At 39.4% G+C, this 21,940-nt stretch overlaps 1 protein-coding gene across 1 annotated transcript in view; it reads left to right on the top strand.

The window, feature by feature from the left end:
- kcnq1.2 (potassium voltage-gated channel, KQT-like subfamily, member 1.2) overlaps positions 1-21,940 on the top strand; it is a 212,833-nt gene that overhangs the window by 60,390 nt on the left and 130,503 nt on the right. Inside the window, exons 12-14 of the mRNA XM_038706981.1 lie at positions 3,195-3,221; positions 4,792-4,845; positions 5,166-5,283. Of these exons, the coding sequence (XP_038562909.1) occupies positions 3,195-3,221; positions 4,792-4,845; positions 5,166-5,283 (199 nt within the window). The remainder of the gene's footprint in view (positions 1-3,194; positions 3,222-4,791; positions 4,846-5,165; positions 5,284-21,940) is intronic.

Genomic DNA, 21,940 nt, shown 5'->3' with positions numbered 1-21,940 from the left:
TGAATTACTGCAGTAATGAAATAATAGAACTTTGTTTGATGAAATAATGTGTGTTGAGTGCTGTGAAATGCATATCATGATGCCTTAAAGGCCTTGAAAATCAATTATTTCAGTAAAGGTTAGATGTGTTTTGCATTCAGAGCATTAAATGGCCACAAATGATGAATGGCACTTTTAATGGCACTTGCTGTAGATAAATTTGCTGTCAGCTTGTACTTTTGTGTTGGCCAGTGTTTTGTCATCCTTAGTTTGATATGTGTGAAATAAATACTGTAGATATGTATAAATACCCCCCTAATAATTATTTTATCACATTTAGGCTAGTAGAGTCACACAAAGCTTTAAACTAGAAAACTAACATTTTACATTGTCACCTATATCTGGTGGAAATCAGTGGCTAAATATGGTGTTCAGACTTGGAGTACTTTCTCTCTATACTCTGTTTGGTGCTCACTGCTGTTACTCTGCCATTGCAAGAGAACATGCTAAATCGTAATAACTTACTCATCTCATTGGTTCATTCTTTGTGGAGCTATTGGTTAGATATGACACGTTGTGAGCAAATCTGGCAACGACCAAAAGACTGATTATTATGTATACTTTATAGACCAACCTCTCTGAAGCGTGCTATATACGAGTGAGAAATAAAGTTTCGTGTTTTCAGCCACGCTAGAGGCAAGGCCCCAGGGAAGTCTATGCCGGCCTGTCGCGTTGTTTGTCTACCTCTTTTGTCCGACCTGAGATGTCTCAGCAATTGTTTGATGGATTGCCATGGAATTTTGTAAAGACATCCCTGGTCCATAGATGATGAATAACTTTGCTGATTCCTCTACCGCCACCATGAGGTTGGAATTCATTAATTTTGTGAAATGACTTAATTAATGCCACTAAATATGGTACAGACATTCTTGTCCCCCTCATGGTGCATTGCCATATCTTTGGTGATCCCTTAAATTTTCATTTAGTGTCATAATTGGGTCAAAATTTCCATTTGTTCAAATACCTGCAGAACAAATTATATTCCCATCAACTCTACTGTTTCTTTGTTTCTAATTTGGAAATTTGAATCTGCAAACACAATAAACTAAGAATGTTAACATGGTAAATATTATAACTTGAAGGACAAAATAATTATAGAATAGACAGCCTGTTTGAATGTGGAGCTAATCTTCTGCTAAAGATTACATTTGGTTCTCTCAGTTTATACAAACAGTGGGGACCATTACACATTATGGGAGGAGTTCACACAATAAACAGAGGCCCTATCCTGATCCCCTTAGATCCAAGATGGCTGCCAGGTGTCTTCAGTAGGCCAGATGGAAGTCATTACAGTCTCAGTGGTGATTAGAGGTCATGGTTACAAGCTCTTTACTGCTTCACTTGTCCCCTTTGCTGTCCACAGACACTCACACTGGGCTTAAGTGGAAAAAAGTTTAAAATATGGGCTTGTCAAGGTTACAAATGGGAATTTCTTGTTATACCGGTTGAAGTTTACCAATAATGCTGCAGTCATGCCAAAGCCAAGTTGTGTTTTCTTCTTGTCGTCAGCCTGAAAAAAGCTTGAAATGATGTTGATTTCAGCTCATTCTGTATCCAGATAATTATAGCATCATTCCTAATTGTTGCCAGAACTCGTACATAACAATGGAAACTTGTGTTTTTTTAATGCAGATCTATACACACAATATATATGATTGATGGCTGGTTGGTTAAAGGGGTGGTGGTTTAACTTCCTGTGTTAAAAGACAAGCCTGCAAAATGAATTGACCCAGACTCCAAGTTAATAAATGCACTTGAGTTTTTCCTGTCAAAGCGTGCAATCATAAAAGAAACTGGAGTGACATAAACTTGACATAAAGGCAGACCATCACTAGAAGAACAACCACTTATGAGGGGAATAGCTTTTTAGCTTCCTGCTTAACTGGGTGAATCTTAGATAATGAAGGAGAACATGTGTCTTAAGTGCATGTGGAAATAAGTGGGAAAAAGAAGTGACCATGCTGTAGATGGCATAAAACTGTGTAATGAATTCAAAGCCTGCCGCCTGCTGTCACTAATGATAATGTGTGGGGTTGAAACAGCATGTGACTGTATGATTTCTGCTTCAGATCAACCAATAAAACGGGCATCTGCTATGTCAACTGTCTACCCCAGGGCTGTTACTCTTTATTTATTGTTTTAACCATCACTGTTTCAACTTGGTATTAAACTGCTGGATTCTGTAAAAATAAAAATATCTAGAGTTGCAGATGTTTTTTAACATTGTTTAATGAAGTTTTATGTTCTAAATAGCAAACTGGTTTAATTTAGATTTTGCTGTTGGGTTTTATGAGTCAGCTAATATAAGTTGCATGGTAATGCAGTTTGGTTGTTCGTGCAACTGTAAACCAACTATGTTGTATTAAAAGAAAATAGGGATGGCTGCACAATGTCATATGTGCTTCCCGCCTTTCCCACACTTTCTTGGATGCTTTTTACAGTTGTGTATAGTATTTTTTCTTTCTCTTTAAACATACAATAACTTTTTTTGGTCACTTGAGGGCAGCGAAACAAGTTCTGAACACAACATTGACATATCATCACCTTTTAAGTTAATATGGTAAATTTCTTAGCAAATAGTTGTAGTAGTATTTATACATGCAGCAGTAGCAGCAGTATGGGTTCACCACCTGGCAAATGTAAGTCCAATATTCACTCTCTTTTTTCCTCTACCAACTCCTGATGGAAATATTTGGCTCTTTAGCTGTTAATGTGAAAAAAACACTTTGAGAGCAGTGAGAGTGAAGTAACATTGCAGACTGGACAAATAAACAATAAACTGAAACTCACTATAAAGCTCTGTAAAACTCAGGGGAGCTGTAGATTAAGATGATGTAGATTTCTGCAGGTTCCTCATTACGGGCAACCCCTCATAGAGTCACATCGCTTTCACATTGTCAGTTGATGCATTGTTATTGCAAAATTTTATATTATAACTGCTTTAAATACAGTAAATACTTTCAAGTGAAGTGCCACAATTACTGCATTCTTTAAAAAAAGAATTTGCAATCTTTATCTGTATCCAATAAAGGAGGAAATTGTTGTGCAACAAAAATGGTGTGTTGCAGATTGTTGGTACATTAGTTAGTTAGTTTTATTTCAGCTTTGCAGCCATTTCACAGTCATATTAATAATATTTCCGCCTTTCTTCGCAGGAATCAACAGAATGTTCAGACAAAAAGGTGAGTCTTTCTAACTCCTCCATCACACCTGAGGTGAACTAAATGGAAATTCCAGGGATTGGAATATGGCATTTTGTTATAAAGATGATGTCAACAAATATTACAGTGAACTCTGGTCTCATGGTACCTCTCTGAAGTTTCCATTCCATAATCTTGTATTTTAAGGCATACGCTGTATGCACAGCTAATCCACATGAGTGAAACAATGTACACCCTTTTACTTGCCTGTTATTGTTCGTCAAAACTACAAACACAAAGGGTGAATATGTAGTGTATATGTGATCAGTGCAGTAGCCCCCCTTCCACTGGTTAAGTACTCTTTTTTCTCCTATTTAAAACTTCTCTGTGTTAATCATTAGCTACCATGCCTTTAATGTGGCTCAGACAGTATTTTAATTAGACTTGCTGGCTGGCTGGGCCTTTGTCCCCAACTGGACCAAACCAGAGCCAAGCAGAGAGTCTCAGACGCTGGTTCTGGGTTGACCTGGCCTGTTTTCTTTACTGGGTGCCCTGCCAACACTACGGTGAGGAACAAGGCTGGCCTGGCTAGGAATGGGCAGGGGCCTACGGAATCGTGGGGACCTAGACTGGGACACTAAAGAGAGGGAGGGAGGGAGGAGTTGATAAGCGACCATTGTGGAGCTCCAGTGGTCAGAAATAAACTGGTCATTGTTTGATTTGGTCAGTGTCCGGCTTATCGCTCCACTTATCTGTCTGGCCCCACTCACCTCCCTGTCTGTGAGAATCTCTCTCTCTCTGTACCATCTAACTTTCCTTTTTTTCCTCTGCATTTATTCTTTCTTTCTCCCACTACTGACCTTGGCCCATACTCTCCCAACCAAACACATTTGCACTGATGGGCCAGATAAACTACATGTTGTTAATAAACCCTTATCTTGTTTGCATAGCCAATAAGCCAGTTCACGTCTCCTCCTGTGAGCTGAAGTTGAGGCTAAACGTGGCTCTTATTAGCTCTGGTTACCCCCCTTCTCTCTCTTTTTCTCGCTTTCTCTCCTTCCCTGTCTCTCTCTCTCTCTCTCTCTCTCTCTCTCTCTGCCGCTTCCTGATTGGACAATGTTAAACAAACTTGATGATGGAGTACAAGAGAGGGTAAATGGATTTTGCTTGAATTGGAATGGCCATTCTGTCCTTGGACACAGATTTGCCTCCATTCTTTATCACAATGGAAGCCTGGTGGTTTAGAGGAGAGACCTGTCAAACTCAGACGCTGACAGTCTGACTGCAGGTCAAGAGATCGCTACACACGTTGTTCTTAGCAGTTGTGTTGCCAGCTGCATTGTTAAACTGGAGCTCATATAAATTGTTAAAAAGAATCTATAACTCAAATACTTTTTCCCAGCAGAACTTAATTTCTTCTCATATATAGTAGTTTCGCCCTTTTGAAAACCTCCATGTTAATTCAGAGATATAGCACTTCTGTTGCATACCAAATGGTTGAGCAATAAATAAAGTCACTCATATAAGCAGTTTTTGTTGAAACTTTCTTCTCTTTTTTCTTCTTCTCCTTTCTTTCTCTTGTCCTATTTTCATTATTTTCGCATGGCATCAGGCCCTCCTCACCATTCTTGGTCGTCTTTCACTCTGAGCTGCCCTGGCTCTCCAGGTATCTTTTTGTTTCTTTGTTTCTGCTTTTATGTTACACAATTAAATATATCTGATCTTTTCGGCTTATTTTGCTGTAGAATAGTTCCTGAGAGAAGCCAAACTATGTGCATTATTATATAACTCATATTACGTATCTTGTAGTTTCAGAGCAATGCACTGCAGTTATCACATTTTTCTCTTTCGAATCAAAATTAATTAACTTAAGAATAAAGCCCATCCTCAGTATAATTTAGGGCAGATTTAAATTTGTATACAGTTTACCAGCACAATATGAGTGCACTGGAAGTATTCTATATCTGTTATCTCTGTTCTTTTCAGTAAAGAGGAATCATGATAACAACAGCTCTATCGACATCTCCCGTGCCAACAGCTTAACCGATGAACTTGACTACATGAGTGAGGACATTCCCCTGCCTGTGGTGACTAACAAAGCTCAGTAAGTCCCAGAAAATGTCCCTTCTGCTCTGCTCTGCTCTGGAGCCCCCATCTCTCTCAGATCTATCACCCTGCACTGACCTCCATTCTTTCATAGCCTACATATAATACTGATTTCCCCACTCATTGTAGTACCTAAAGGCCTTTTGTCAGACCAGAGAGACCCTTTAGCTGCTCTCTAAATGACGTTTTGTTGAACTCTCTTGAGGGTTAAAGAGACTCTCGAAGGCCAGGGCCATATCAGGTACAGAGAGTTATAAAGGGGATTATCACTTTAGTCTTGAGGGAAATGTCAAAGAAATCCCTCTCAATATGTTGTTGGACATGTTAAGGTACCGGATGGCTTGTCGCCACATGCCCTCATAGGATTAATAATTTACTGCTGTTGGTTCCTGTGTGAATTGCGAATGCGTTTTGATGGTGTTTCTTCTTCCTGCTGACATGCTCATTCAAATGAGTTTCATTAATGTAAGTCAAAATGTAATTAGATTGGCTTCCTGTGTTAGAGTGCTGTAGCAGAGCATGCTAATGACTGTTACAAAAACAATTTATTCCCCATCAGCTCTCTACTCACTCCTGTGTTTTCAGCAGTATCAACAGACGAGGATTCCCACATTGTGTTTTCAGCAGTTAACACTAACAACAGTTACTAGACGTGTTCACATCGAAGCAAATTGGAAAGACTTTGGGCATGTCAACACTATTGTTTGGCTTAATATCAGTAGTGGGAGACTGCTAGGGTGCCTTTCCCACTGGGGCTGAGTCATGAAGAGCCATTGCATAGAGATTAGATTACATACTGAGAAGACAGGTGATACCAAATCTTATAGGAATAAATACAGAAGGTTAAAGGTTTCAATAGACTGTGGGCTACACAGGGGCAGCAATGTAGTTGATGTTGTGTCTATGTGGTTGCTCCCTTTTGTTAATAATAGATGTGGTTAATCTGTAGTGTACATCCACCACAGTGAGCTACAAAACCTTTTGACAGCTCATGTGCACTGAAGGCCTCAAGAAGCAGTTTGGGTGCTGTCTTGTGACATGTTGAACTGCATGTTGCAGTTCTGTGGGATTTATATTGCATTTAGTCATTAGTATATGGTTGTAGTGTGTGTGTGTATATGTACATACTGTATATTCCTAATGAAAAAGAATGTGTGAAGTGGCCATATTTGAATTAATTTGGGTCAAAGAGAGTTAGTTTCCCCATACATGTTGTTTTGATCAAAACCTTTTATTTACAGTCATTCATGGCTTTCCTTATTTATTCTGGATTCTCATTTTTGTCCCCTCTAGAAAACAAAACTTTTTGTGCACCTTTTGTACAGATTCATTACCATGTAGGACGAATTTCAGTTTTAGTTCAAAATATCTAAATGATGATAAAATGCTGTTCAGCACTGAGGATAATCCAATACTTTCGTTCAAGTAAAAACATTAACAAAACAAATTGTAAAACGAGACATGAGCAGCAGCACATTTCCTCTCTCTTGCTGTCTTTTGACCTGCCTGTTTGTGGCATTGGTCCAGAATGCTTTCTCCACACAGCACTTGAATTCCACAGGGTACTGCACTGGCTCTCCCTCTATTCTTCTTCTCTTTTTTCTCCACCTCTCTATCATTCCATCCACCCTGATCTTATCTGCTGGTCAAAACATGTGGGAGTGAACCATGAAGGTTTGAGAAGCTGTTGCACAACTGCAAGGGGATAGATTGAATCTCCACACCGGCTACCATACAGATAGCTGTCGAAGTGGCGACATTGAAACCCAAAGTGCTCCTAAAGTGGCATTGAAAACTCTGTGAAACATGTTCAGGTGTCAGCTTGTTTTAAAAGAATATTCAAAGAAAATGTCATATTTAGTAATTCAGCCCTTGTTCTTCTAAAAGACGATGGCGTTACTCTCTTACAGTATGCAGGCAACATGCTGGTACAATATGCTATAAAAGAGCCCTTAGCCTGTTGTTTAAGAGGCCTGTTTGTTCATGACATTCCTAGTATCAGTATTGTTAATACAACCTTTGTTACAGTCAGCTATACAGTTTTATATTTTATTTAGATTTCCTGACAGTTAATGAATAATAAATGTCCCTTAAAAAGATGACATTATCTTGAAATTCTTGAAAATTACATTCTTTTTTAAAATGTCATCTGGCAAGGAACATTCAGCATGCGGCATCTCATGGCCTGGATAGGTGTAAATGTTTTTTGTTTTAATTACCTTTTTATGTGTATGTGTGTGTGTGTGTGTGTGTGCCTGACGATTTGCGTGTGCATCTGCGTGTGGGACCACTGGGTGTAAAATCCTGAGTGTGTGAGAGCAAGTCATCCAGCTACAGTGTCTATTTGTATCAGTTGCAGAGCCGCTGTGCCGGTAACTAAGCTGTAACAGCCAAGCTCAGATTTGGGCCGTTGGGCACATTCCCATAACAGCTGGTTTGTTTTGCCCCTGGTGTCACGCCATCAAGGACAGAACTGGCATTTGGCATCCTTATCTGGATTTCTGCAGACAGCTACCACATCAACCATACTGCCTGAGGCATGCACACATACTGTATCAGTTTTCTGCTGTTTTATATCAAGATAGTGGAGTTTCTCCACACCTTCCAGCCATAATGTAGGTTTGACATGGCGCTTTCCTTACTATAGTTTGGTGCTTGTTCAAAAAGCCTTTATTCTACATTTTGGTACATCACTTTTATTTCTCTGTGACAGCATTGACTGGAACATGTTTGTTTGGTTTTGTGGAAGCAGAATTACACTAAAATGAGCGTTTGTGTGTGTCAACATCGCTACAGCTGGCTGTGACATCTCTGGGCTTCTGAGGAGGAAGTGGTGCAGGGCATCGTCCGCACGCAATGATGTATTTTGCTCTTTTACACATACACACACATACTTTACACAAACGCAAACACACGAGCACACTTTCCCCCTCTCTCTATATATATATTTTTGCTATTATTGTTTGTTTAATACCAGCTGTTTTTTTAAGTATCTCATATTGAAAAAAACTAAAAGCATATACAGTGAACTTGTTCCACAACATAGTTCTTCCCTTTTTACTGTAAACACATCCCTTCACTATTTGTTTACTTGACCCTGTGTAAATGAGGCTTGATTTTGTTTGATATGATACAGTATGTGTGTACAGCAGTACACTTTGAGGATGTAGATTTCTGAGATTAACTGATTAACTGTTGAATGAAATCATAACAAACCCAGCAGGGCTGCTAATCCTAAAGACACCCCAAAGCAGATGACATTTACCCTCATGGGGATTGGGTAAGTGTTACCAAGTACACTTTTTAGGCCCCAAACAGAGGAAGGACTTGTTTAGCTGATTGCAATGATTGCGTCCTATCTCTCTCTCTCTGCCTGCTCTCTGCTGTAAAACCCTTTTTTCCTCTCTATATATAACTGCAGTATCTCCCTACATGTCCATGTACCCAAAAGATACCCAAAAGAGAAAAGAACTGTCCTAGTTCCTTTCTCTGTTACCCCATCCTCCTGCTGGGTGTGGCCAGGTTCTCAGCCCTCCCCCTTCTCTTCTCTGAGACCTGTAAAAGCCTGCATGGGTCACCTGCAGGCAGCTCTTAATTAGTTCCCCTCTTACAAGCTAGCCAGAGATAAACAATGAAAACCCACTGCAGCGCCACAGGAGGGACTGCAGGCAGAGACACATGCATCATGGCCTGTCCTCTTCAAGTAGGGGCCTCTCTCTGCTGAGCAACTGGTGCTTTTGTGCAGTTCTCTGAACAAATTGATTTTTTGTCTGTGTGGACTCTGTATGCCTGTCTTTAACACTGTACTCCGATACTGATGGCACGAAGAGGTATTTAAAACATATGGTAATTAGTCAAGTGGTAACATCTAAAATGCATTCATGGTTTCTGTCACGGGAGTCTTTTTAAACCTTGAATATTGTCACTTTGACATATGTTTGTGATAAAAGTTTCCTCCAACAGCATGCCCCCTTCTACAAAACATGTGCTGACCAAGAGTTTATTTTATGGGGCTTTATGCAAGATTCAATAGTGAATCTAACATGAAAATATCCGATAAACCCTCTTTATATTTTTGGGTTTACTGCCAAGTATTAGAATGACAAACTAGACTAGGCAAGGACCCCACTTTAGGCACACAAGACACAAATGCACACACACACGCACATAGACAAACGGATGGGGTAAGATCCGTGGCCGCCTGCCCTGCAGCAAGAACAGCAGCCTGGTTGCTGCTGCTTTATGTAAAGATAGTGAAAGAAACTATGAAAGAAAAGAACAAATTGTGCCATAGTTTCTTGACTTTCTGCCAATTTCTAAAGCAAAAAAAAGAGTGCAGTAACAGCAGTAACAGCAACACACTGATTCATATTCTCTGGACAGCAGAGCTGTGCATGGAAGGATTCAGTAGTTAATCTCATTACAGACTCTGGGCTTTTTATGTGGTTGTTGACCTCCACTCTACCTTTACTCGCTTGGACGTATTAGAATTAGTTTAATTGCTTTCGCTTTTCCAAAATACAACCAGCATAAATGCTACAGTTAAGCTGGCAGTATAGTTAGTTCAAAAATTAAATTGCTTGTTCTAACAGGCAATTGGTTGGTTGGGGGCGTTGGGTTTTGATGGCTGCAGTGTGCAGGCCTCTAGTCAAAACTTGTCAAAACTGTAACACAGAGGTTTTTTGCCCCCATTGTGCTTTGTTTGCGTTTGGTAAACACTGTCATGCGATTGGTTGCAATATTTAATGTGTGGTCTTAAGGTCAATGGTTCTGATTGAGTAGTTATAGTAGTCTAGTTGAGTAGTTGCTATAATTTTATAAATAAAATATTATTTCTACTTTGGATAGACAGAATGATTGCGATACTAAGATAAATCCATTTTCATTTAGCTTGGAGAGAAATTTGTCCTTTGAATCAGCCCTCTGAATGTACAAGAATCTAACTTACCAAATGATTACCAATGTATTTCACAATGCCAGAAGAACATTATAGCAATGCAATAATGTGGTAATTGTGGTTATTCCAGTTTTCTGAATATATTACATTTATTGCAGAAAACATTCTTTAGAAGTAGAAATACTTCTGCATGACCAAGAGTTGAAACTTTTAGACTAGCACACCGTATGTCATTCCAGACATCAAGTGACTTTTCTTGTATGACTTAACTTGCACATGCACAAGATGGAGAATATCCAGTTTCACAGCATAGCCAAGAAAAGTTAACAGGTTTATTTTGAGTGTTATATATTAATTAAATGAGAGATGTGATTTTTAAGTTCATGTCAAAAAGTAAAAAATTTAATATTACATGTAAAACATGTTTCCGATTAGATCAGGGCACAGTAATCTAAATCACACACTGTATACTACAGAGAAAAGATGATGCTGTGTGTTGAAAATTTTAGCGTGAGATCATTGGCCACTGGAACAAATTCTTCTACCAGGGCCAAAAAGAGAGTCAGCAAGCCATCTTTTATGACATACGTCACACCCAAGGCAGTAAAAGGCATTTTCATAAAGTACTTAATTAAAGAGTGCCTTTAGTCGGTCTTGACACTGGCCATCTTGCCTTAATGAAGGCCCTCGTGCTGCTCTTACAAGGGGTGAGTGTCTTTACTCCCCCTCAGTGGTGTTTGTGGTTCTGGGAGGGTTTTATGGTGAGAGACCATCAGTGACTGGGGGAATGGCCTGCTTTATGGCCTTTCACCACAGTTTGGAAAATCCAGAGACTCAGCAAGCAAGTACTGCATAAATAAACAGTCCAGACCAAATAAAAAGACACTCTCACCAACATGATATCTAACTGCTGCATCCAGATTATTGACTGGTCTGGGTGCAGTGGTTGGAAATTATATAAGTGCCATTTTGGCTCTATTATATCTGTCCAGATTGCACACAGTGGTTGACTGAAGTGAGCCTATCACGACATACTGGTTTAGTAAGTATCCTGGTGTGGTGTGGTGGATCAGGGTTCAATCATAAATTAGCATGACTAACTTAACCATTGACAAGGCAAGACTTAGTAGCATTCAAATTCAGTTCAAACAAGATGGGTTGCTTTTGATGCTGGCAATTTAGCAGTTCATGCTGATTTTACTGTTGGACTCGTAGTCAGTTGCTCTGTTTAATAACCAAATAAGCTGCAGCTTATATTTATTCTAACAATGTAGAGCATTCCTGTGAATATGTTCAAAAATCATGACTGACCACTTACCTAGGTCTGGTCACCCCAATGCTCTCTGAAAGACTAATAATAAAAAGTCAGTGGAAAGATTTACGTCTGGAGCAGAAATTTAAGGTATGTTTTTGCATGTGTATGGTATATGTGTTTGTATGTGCGGCCTCAGGGGTGCATTTAAATCTGCAAAAAATTCTGGTGGATCTACCTTTGCTTTCCTGTAGGCGTTGCATTGCTATGTCTTTGCCATCAGTGTCTGTTCACCACCACAAATGCACCACAAAAAAAAGATAATGGAAAAGGAAAATTAATTCAGGAAATTGCTGTTTTCAAAACATGACTTGCTGAGTAGCTCTGTGATGTCATAGCCGCTCTGTCCTTTGTTTAGGGGCAAGATAATAAAAAAAATACACTGGAACAGTGTTTGTTTTGATTAGATCTGAGTGCTGTTAACAATTACACACTCATAGGACAATATTAATGACAATTAGTGTTTTGTTAGTTGCCTTCAAAATGTAATTCTTCCACGCAGCACTTTGTTCGGCTATTTGGAATGTTTTTATTTAATAATGTTTGTCCTAATGGATTGCAGCATTATAAAAATGAGGTTAAATATACAATTAAACAAATGAACCAACAAAATTATGCTAAATTAAATTATTAGGGCCCCATTAATGGAAGTTTTATTTCCACACAAACACAGCCATAAACAAACTGAAGATAAACTTCAGATGATTAGGAAATGTTTTTCCTCTTCTTAAATTATTGCATAATTACAGTAATGACTGAAGAGGAAGTAAGTACTGCATTTCATTAGCTCTGTACCTGTACTCTGCATAATGACAATAAAGTTTAATCTAATCTAAGTAGTTTAAAAACAATATCACATGAATTACATGAAGAGAAAGAAAAAAAAAATTATTGTCAAGACCTTTAGGTCTGGAACAGATAATGTCGTGGTTATTATTAGTTATAAGTAACAACTAAGTAACACTTAAATTGTTTAACATTTTAAAACAAATATAACAAGATGTATCATGGAAAAAGTAACTCAACAGAACACACTGTAAAAACTTGAAATCATAAGTATAGTTTCACTTTGTGAAAAGACCCATTATGACTAATAATTTGAAATAAAAGGAAAAAGAAAATGCCTGACTGAAACAGCAGGTTGTGGTAGCCCAGTACTGCTGTAAGAACTGACCAACTCAGCGTGCAAGGAACCAGATAACTCAATTAATTGCTAATTGATGAGAAGGTTTTTGTGAACAGTATGCCAATAAGAAGAGGAAATGTGATTGTGCTATACATTTATAGAGAGTTTTCACTTGTTTCCCAAATGTATTCACACCTCTAAGTTTTAAAGCATGTCAACCACGATTAGTATGTGATTGTGTATTTAGAATGGCTGACAGACTTCACAGTAGTCCTAGCCCTAATCCTTGCAACTCCTACTCTGTCTGTAGTGAAATCAAAGTAAGGCCAAACCCAGACCTTACTTGGAGGATTCACAGACTTGGTATAGATGCTTCCCTGTCTTTTAGAGGTGTGTCTCACTCCGTGCTCCAGTATTAGGAGGCACCTGTATAAATACACTGTATCGTCTTTTGTGTGTGTGCTTCTCTCAGTGTTCTCCTCCTCCTCCTCCTGTGCAGGGCTCAGTTTCTTCTTCACTCCTATTAATGAAAACAGCAGTCTGCAGCAGCACCTGAGTGGCCTGTTTGTACAGCCAATCCTATAGCCGTCCACAACTCCCTTGGTTGCCTTTTTTGCTCGACTCTCGTGCTCTCAGGTTTTCAAATAGGCCAGCCGTGCCATTTGATGTGGGCCAGGGGGGTTTATTCAGGTGTGGCGACCAGTGCTGCCACCACCCACCCTCTGATGTTGCGTCCGTCCGCAGCCAGGTGCTGGAGCTTCGTCAGAGAGCCCAGTGTTCCGGACCTGGAGATGAATAGAGGGCCTGTTGATGGAGCTCGTCTGTGGGGCCCTGTGGTTTCTTCCCTCTTACATGCAGAAGCAGGGATATGCTACTGGCCAGGGCGTTTACCTGCTGGAGAGTAGATGGGTTGACTAAAGGGGAGCTACAACACTCTGGCCCGCACTTTGTGTAATATGATACATACATATGTGTGTGTCGTTGTGTCTGCATCCATGTGTGTCTGAACTAAGGCTGGGTCTGGGTCAGCAGAGGCTGAATTGGCTAAAATGGCCGCCTGGCATCGCATCAAGGATATGGCCTCAGATCACATTATGAGGTGAGAGGTTTTGGGTGTGTTTTCTTTGGACGTGTGATTGTTCTAAAATATCCCTTCCATTATTTTACATAGTGAGAGGAGGGTTATTTATATAATATTAATAAAAAGATATTTTGGTGCTTTAGAATATGCAATTAACACCCAGTTTTGAAGTGAAATTGAAACTTCTCTTTAAGGAAAGGTCTACACTGTGACTAACTTCACTGCAGGTTTATATTCAACACTTTCTATTCACTTTATACATCTTCAGGGTACCTGCATTTCTTGAAAAGTCTTAAAAAGTTCCCTTGAAAACAAATAAACTAAAAGTTCTTGTCAGCCATAGACGTAACATTAGTTATAACTTTGTTTATGGATGTGGTTGTGCAGGAGGCTTGTTAGTCCTTTCTTGTGTCAGAGTGTCAGTCATCTGACATGTTGCAAACAGCTAGTAACAGCAGAGGTGTCCATTTAAGCAAAAACTTAAATGAACTTAAATGAGTTATTTTTTAATTGGTTAATCTATGCATGAATTTTCTTTTTTTAAATATTTTGAATATCCTTGTCACGTTAATAATAATGAGTAATTTAGCTGACGCTTTTATTCAAAGCGACTTAAAATTGCTATATGTCAGAGGTTGCACACCTCTGGAGCAACTAGGGATTAAGTGTATTGCTCATAGACACACTGGTGGATGTGTCAAAATGGGAATCGAACCTGGGTCTCCCACCCCAAAGGCAGGGGTGTTATCCACTGCACCATCTATATTACTAGAATTAATATTATATACAGTTGGGAAATACTGAAAAAAATTTGATAAAAATGCCAATAAATTCATATACTCATAGACCTTATTGCCCCTACTGATTTGCCCATATGACTGTGAAAAGGGTATTAAATTGCGTTCTGTGTGTGATTTTTAAAATGTCTTAAAAAGTTTCAACTATAATTTTTAAACACTGCAGAAACCCGGATCATATACTTGTTGCTGAATGGCATGACTAAAACAAAAGCAACAATTCAAAGTTTCCTGACAACAAACCAGAATTAGTTTATGAGAAACAGTTTCAGTAGCTTGAATTTCCTGGTTTTACCCGGTATAGTAGCAGAGTTTGTTTGAATGTGATTTCTCAGAAAGAAAGTTTCTGTCTTTTGAATTGAACTCTCATCCTCAGAAGTTTTCTTTATCACTCTTGACCACTGTGAAAGACAACAGGGGGCTAGATTCAGTTACCCGAGTGCTGCCTCTATCGCACTACCATCACCAGGCTTTGCACGAGTTTTATAGGCACCACTCACAGCCTCACATTTGCAGCTTCACCACAGTGAATACAGTGGAATTTGGTGCGCTCTTTGCTTCTTAGAGAAATCAAACCACAGAAACACTGTGGTTTCTGACTAGATGACATCTTGGCAGTACAAAGAAAAAGATAAGCAATGTATAGGATTATAGTGAAGAGAGAAAATTACCTTTGTTGCTGCTCTACTCGGTATATTCACTGTAGCTGGAGATAAAGACGTAGTCTCCGGGTTATCAGTCAAGACCTTAAATGCCTCTGGAGGCAGATGTTTTAAAGCAGTAGTGTGAAAGAAAAGCTTTAAATCATTGAAGGGGAACAGGTAAGCCTTGCCATGCATCTGTCACCTCCACTCCACAAACTCACACACACACACACACACACACACACTCTTTCTACTTTCTTCTCCCCCAGTGTATTTTTTCCACTGCTGTTAATAGGAGCCATATAGAACCCAGTTCATAATGAAAGACCCCCCAGGGGCCATGGCAGGAACTAATAACCCTCTAAATAAGTCTGTTCTAGTGCTGAAAGGCCAGTCCCTTTATACTACAAGTGTATATGTGCTGTAAAGTATTTTCTAGCCTACTACTGTAATTTTATGGCTCTGTTTTATCTTTTTCTTTCAAAGCCTGTCAGAGACATTGGGAGGGAAGTTAGAGAGGGTGTCTGTGGATCAAAAAGTGCTTTAGGCACTCCCAATTTAAAGCTCTGACAAGTAGTAAAAATACATTAAATTACTTTAAATAGCTTAGATATTTTTTATTTTTTAAGAATTGAGTTATAATTATTGGCTATATATATATATATATATATATATATATATATACTGTATCTATCTATCTATCTATCTATCTATCTATCTATCTACACTGTATATACCATATGGTGGGGTTTGTCAGAGTAGGGCAGGGTGATCTACAATTACAAACTGAGGCAGAAGGTGGGGGTGGAACAAACATCAAACAGGCCGATTTACACTGAACAAATCAATAAGAAAAATCATCATTTAAATATACATATGGGTACAGTTAAAACTGCTGTAGCTGGGATTTTACAAGTGCTTGTACTTTACACTAGTAATATATTAATGATATAACACTTACATAATAATGTACCAGAAAACTTAAGTTCTTTATTTTTTTAATTAATTTAATAAAATATATATATTTTTTTCAGGTTACATTTTCTGTGAGTTTTATTATTCACATATAGACAATTGTGTCCCAGATTTTCTCCACATGTTTTATTGTCGTTAGGAATAAATGCCTGATTGTGAAATAATGAATCCCCTTTTCACTATTGGTTGCTCCTAAAATAGTCTGATTCAAAACTGCTAAGTCTGAGAATATTTGTAAAAATGTGTTAATTGTAAAATATAAAATACACCTCCGGTCACTAAAAAAATAAAAAATCCCAGAAAACATAAGCCCGGTTTAATGGTAGCTACAGCCCTAATAATCACATTTTTCAACTTAAAAATATATTGTTTTTTAACCCTCATTATATAATGAAAAGTAAGCATAAACAGTGGTCCTTGTACCTGAAGATGAGACAAATAATTTAACAGTGGAAATATAGTACATCTTAAATCAATTAAATCACAAAACTGAAGGGAGGGCAACAGTATTTCAACACTAGGTTTAGTCTTCTAACAACACTTTGAAGCACACCAGGTGTGTTTATGAATTCTTTATAAACTACGAACTAACATGATTAACATGGTTTAATATTGTTGTATGCAGGTGGTTTTGTTAATGCTTGTTTTGTTAGTGATAAAGAGGTTATGTTGGACTGAAAAGTTGAAATAACACAGTAGCGTAAAAAAGCCAGACTTCAGCAGTACTACAGTGTGTGGAGGAGGGGAGCTGAGTTTGGAGAGTGAAAAAATTCCTCTCTCTGACCAGCAGGCTGCGCTGTAGCAACATCACTACTACATTCACTTCTCCTCACTGACTTGCAACTGCAATCACTGAACCCTTTTTTTTGTTGTTGTTGTTTTTGAGTATTTAGTGTAGATTTAATAATTCGGTCTCAGCTGGATTATCAGAGAGTAAGAAGGAAAATGGTAAGTGTAGGATTGAGCTCAAATGTCCTTGTCTGGTTGTTTTAAGAAGTTTGGTGTCTGCAGTCGGGTGTGCCCATTACTAGAGACCATCAACACCACCACCACCATCACTGCTGCTACCCTGGTCAACCGCTCCTCTGCCTGCAACTCATTATGCTTTTATCCCACTTTTCCATTCTGGAGCAAGAAAGAAAAAGAAAAGGAGAGATGCATGAAAATAATTGACAAAACACACTTTCCCTCCTCTATCAAAGCTGTGTTTTTTTTTATTGCTATCCAACAGTATTCAGGTTTTTTTACGTCAGACTTTCTGCTTTGGTCTAGCTGCGAACAATAGCTGTGGTGTGCCAATTCCAAAACAGTTGATAACAGTTTGGTTTGTGATAAAGATTCTAAACAGGCACATATATCTTTGAATATAGAGCTGTCTCGGTTGGGGCAAAGGACTGATCAAAAGAGTGTGTGTGTGTGTATGTGCATGTATGCGCTGCTATGTGTTTCTCTAAATTTGCAAGCTCCATTTTGGTGTGTCACTCCAGTATTTATAACATTTTTCCTGACTGTAGGTCAAGTCACCCACTCTCTCTCTCCTGCTCTCTCTCTTCTGCTCTCTCTCTTCTCTTGTGCACTCTCTCTCTCTTTCTCTCCCTCCTTCTCTCTGTCTCTTTCACGTTTGGCCTGGCCTCAGTACAAGTCCTAGCAGTTGTCAGTTTCAGGAAATGCACTGCGCTCTGTTGGGAAGTGAGGTATCTGCCTCCGGGCCAGCCTGCCTTTGTTTTTTTTGTTGCAATTTTTATCAGCCGCTTACGGGAAGCAGAGCTCCGTGCACACAGGACTGTTCACTCAACCCTCTCCTCTCTTGCTGTGATTGTATGCAGAATAACACATATACTGGCTGGATGAATAGATGGGTATTTAAGTGAATGGATAGCTGGGTGGTTGTATGTAGCACTATGATTTCCTGCCCTCTTGTTGTCTTATTACTGTGTGTGTGTTTGTGTGTGTGTTTGTGTGTGTGTGTGTGTTTATACATGTAAGGTATTATGGTACATGTGTAAACACACTGCTTCAAATACTTAAACCAAGCACTCTACTTCCCTCTCAGTGTTCCAAATGCTTGTACACTTTGCCACTCCACCACCCACACCAAACCCATACTCACACACACACACACACACACACACACACACACACACACACACACTCGCCTCTTTACACCCCCAAACAGTGTAGCCTTACATGATCTTCAGAGAAGCGCTGCAAAAGTGTGTGCAGAATAGCAACAAAAACAAAGCCGTGTGGTTTTGGCTGGGGGCTTGAATGTATGTATGTATTAGCATTGTGTGTGTGTGTGTGTGTGTGTGTGTAGGAGTAGGGAGAGCAGCTTGAGTCCAAACAGGATATTGTAGTACATGGGGGGCACAGATTCTTCCTGCGGCAGTTTGGCTCAGTGAGTTCAGGAACAGACTCAACGACAAGCAGACAACACGCACGCACGCACGCACACGCACACACACGCACGCACACGCACGCACACTTAGATTCGGAATCTCCTAGCCTCCTATCAGATAACCGACTCTATAGCCAGCCTTCCCTATGAGGGAAACAATATTATTGGACTCAGTGACAGTTTCCTAAGAAGGGAGGAAGGTCCAAAGAAACGGAATAAAACAATCAGTCTCTTTCATACAAAGTGTTCGGCAACCATGACAATAATCATGTGTGAAAACAAACAATTTACACACATTTTAAACTACAATATGTACTTGAATAACTTGACAAATTAAATTTAACATTTTGGACATAATTTGCTCCCTCAAACATTTAATAACAAGTTGGCCTTGGACTTTCCATTTAAGATGTTTTGTTCCATGCAAATCCCACCAGTGGACTGTTTGCAATCTGATCAAACTGTCTAACCATAGAAACCATTTGTTAGACATATTTAAAAAGAAGTAACACTTCATAGCAAGAAAACCTGATAGCCTTGCAGCAGTCAGCTCTTACTATTGCTTGATACAACTGACTGTGTTGCATTTTCCACACTTCTTCTAATGGACTTAGTCTGGGGATGCCTCACTCTTGTCTCCTTAGGATAGTTTGTCATTTATGAACAAACTCCATATTGAAGTGAAGGCAGGAGGGAGAAGAAAACGTCTGTGCCAGGCAAAGAGAGGGTGGAATGGATTCACCTTGTGTTTGAGACTTGTAGAGGAAAGACAAGGGCAATCGCAGCGCAGCGTGTGTTGGTTGTAAGCAGGGGTTTGTCTCACAGGGTTGTCAGGAGCATTGAAACAAGCTGTTTGTCTAGTCAAAGCTGGCAGCACCCATGCAGTTGCTCCATCCTAGGTGCTTCATCTGTAACACTGCTGAGGTAAACTGACTGAGTGTGTGTGTAACTGCATGGAATTTTGTGTGTCCTTGTACAGACAGATAGGTAGCTTGATAGATAGACTGAGAGAAATATTTCTGTGCACCACATGTACAACAAAAAAGAGCAGCTCATATATAAACACTGAAACAATTTGGGCAGAATGTGAGTCAAGGCTAACTAAACTATTAGTTTTGGGTTAGGAACAACAATTCCTGTTTTTCTCCCCTGTGTTTTGCCGTGTTTCTTGGTAGCTCTATTAAACGTTATTTGGACAAGAAAGCAGACATTCTTATTTGCCGAACTTTTATTAGTAAATATGAGCTCTGAGTTTCAGTTTTGAACCATTTGCATTTGGTCATTTTTGTGCTATGAAATCTAAATCAATTCCTCATTTGTTACTTAACGTAAAGCATTTTGTATTGAACAAAAGAGCCATAATGTTGTTATTAGGACCCGAGCATGAAACATGCGAGGTGGCTGTTGGAATTGAAGGGATTATTTTTCTGCAAAGTAATCTCATTTTTGGTCAAAAACTCACCAAAATTTGCACGTAATTCAGCCGGGGCGAAAAATGATATTTTATGGGTCTCGCACATGGGTGTGGCAAAATGGCTCGGTAGCGCCCCCTACAGAACATCCCCTGGCCAAAGTTTCACCTATGTGTATGAAATTTCTGTGGTACATGTATCATATTCAGACGTACAAAACAGCCTCTTGGAGCGATGCCCCACACCTAGCAGGAATTCGGGCATTTTGGATTTAATGGTTATTTTTGGTGATTTACATTTTATATTTTAACAAACTCCTAGAGAATTAATCCGATCGACTTCAAATTTTTGCTGTGCATTCTAAACCCATTGCAGATTAAAAGTTGGACAAATGGTGAGTAGTCACCCACGAGCGTGCCCGTGGCATCAGAAATTTGCCAAGAAACAGGAAGTTGTTATAACTTATAATATACATGCTCACATCTGTACAAAATTTGTACATATTTATTTAAATTGATGCCGTTTTCAATGCGTCAGTCGAGCAAATACGAGAGCACAGTTTCATGTGTTGTTATCACATGTTTGTTTCCTTATCAAGCCAAACGCTGTGCGCCAGCGTGTGGATGTGATGCGCTGCTTGTAAAAACACATTATGGAAAAAATAACACTGTTTTATGTCATTTACAACAAGTCACATGTTATTTCCTTTAACTTATCGCCAGCCTCGTTAACTGAGTGGAGTGTTTGTCTAGCCTGAATACATGTTTAAACACAGGTGGAATGCATTTGCTTTACTCTCTTTTCAAACAGGGGAATTAATACCTGGGTCATCCCGTCTTGCATGTGTGTGTCCCCCTCCGGTCAGTGACGTCACTACTCAAGAGGGATGCCCTTTCCTACAGATCGGTTATAAAGGGGTGGAGCTCCGGTGCCCCCTTTCCTCCGGTGCACAAGCGTTGCATGAAAGTGCGTTTTTTACCCACCAAACAACATGCTTCAGCTTCACCAAAAGGAATGTCAGTGTCACACTGCTTTTCTTCATGCAGTCAGGACGTATTAATATTAATGAGGGGCGTTTCCCTGATCATTTATAGGCAACTATGGGCGTTTGAAGGGTCGGACACGGAGCTCCCTCACATGCACCACATTTCAAGATGATTGTGGTTTATAAAGGGAACTTGCTTACAAGTGTGCGTACGCACAGTTTTATAAGTCTGAATATTTTTTGGCGTATGCCATTTTTGACTTTTGGGCGCACGTACACTTTTAGTGAGGTTTCTACGCACAGTTTTTATTAATGAGACCCCAGATCTGTACCAAATTTTACACGTTTAATAGGAGTCCCACCCTGACCACATGTACCCATAGTAATAGCGCCACCTGCTGGCAACAGGAAGTGACCTTTGACGAAGCAGCCCCCACGACACATTTCACCTACATGTATGAAATTTCTGTGACACATGTAACATTTCCAGACATACCAAAAAGCCTCTCGGAGCGATGTCCTAAACCCAACAGGAAGTCCACCAGTTTGAATTTTATGGTCATTTTTGCATGATTTACACACTCCGTACTTAAACAAACTCCTCATAGGGATTTAGTCTGACCAACTTCAGATATTTGTGCTGTGCAATCTCAACCCACTGACGATTAAAAGTTGGAGAGTTTTCGTGGAGTTTTCGTGGAAATCAATGATTCACCATGAAACAGAAAGTTGTTGTAACGTATCGGTGGAAGGACGGCGAACTTCCACGCTCTGTGACACAGGAGAAGTTGTCACTACTTCACTGGACATGCTCAAATCAATCCCAAAATGTATGTGCTTGATAACAGTCCTACCCCGAACACATCTACATGCCAATATTCAGTTATAGTCGTAGTGCCAAGTGCTCTGGAGCGCCACAAAGGGGACACAGGAAGTGACGTTTAACACCTTTGTGCAGTTTTTTTCAAAATTGTTTCAATTTAATTTGCATCATGATTTTCAAAATATCTAATTGCAATTAGATATTT

This window comes from Micropterus salmoides, unplaced genomic scaffold, assembly GCF_014851395.1.
Source record: "Micropterus salmoides isolate LMB-PRFRI ecotype aquatic unplaced genomic scaffold, ASM1485139v1 Ms_hic_scaffold_8, whole genome shotgun sequence".
NCBI classification, from domain to species: domain Eukaryota; kingdom Metazoa; phylum Chordata; class Actinopteri; order Centrarchiformes; family Centrarchidae; genus Micropterus; species Micropterus salmoides.
Note: the sequence above shows the minus strand (reverse complement) of the source record. Positions and strands in the feature narration are given on the sequence as shown.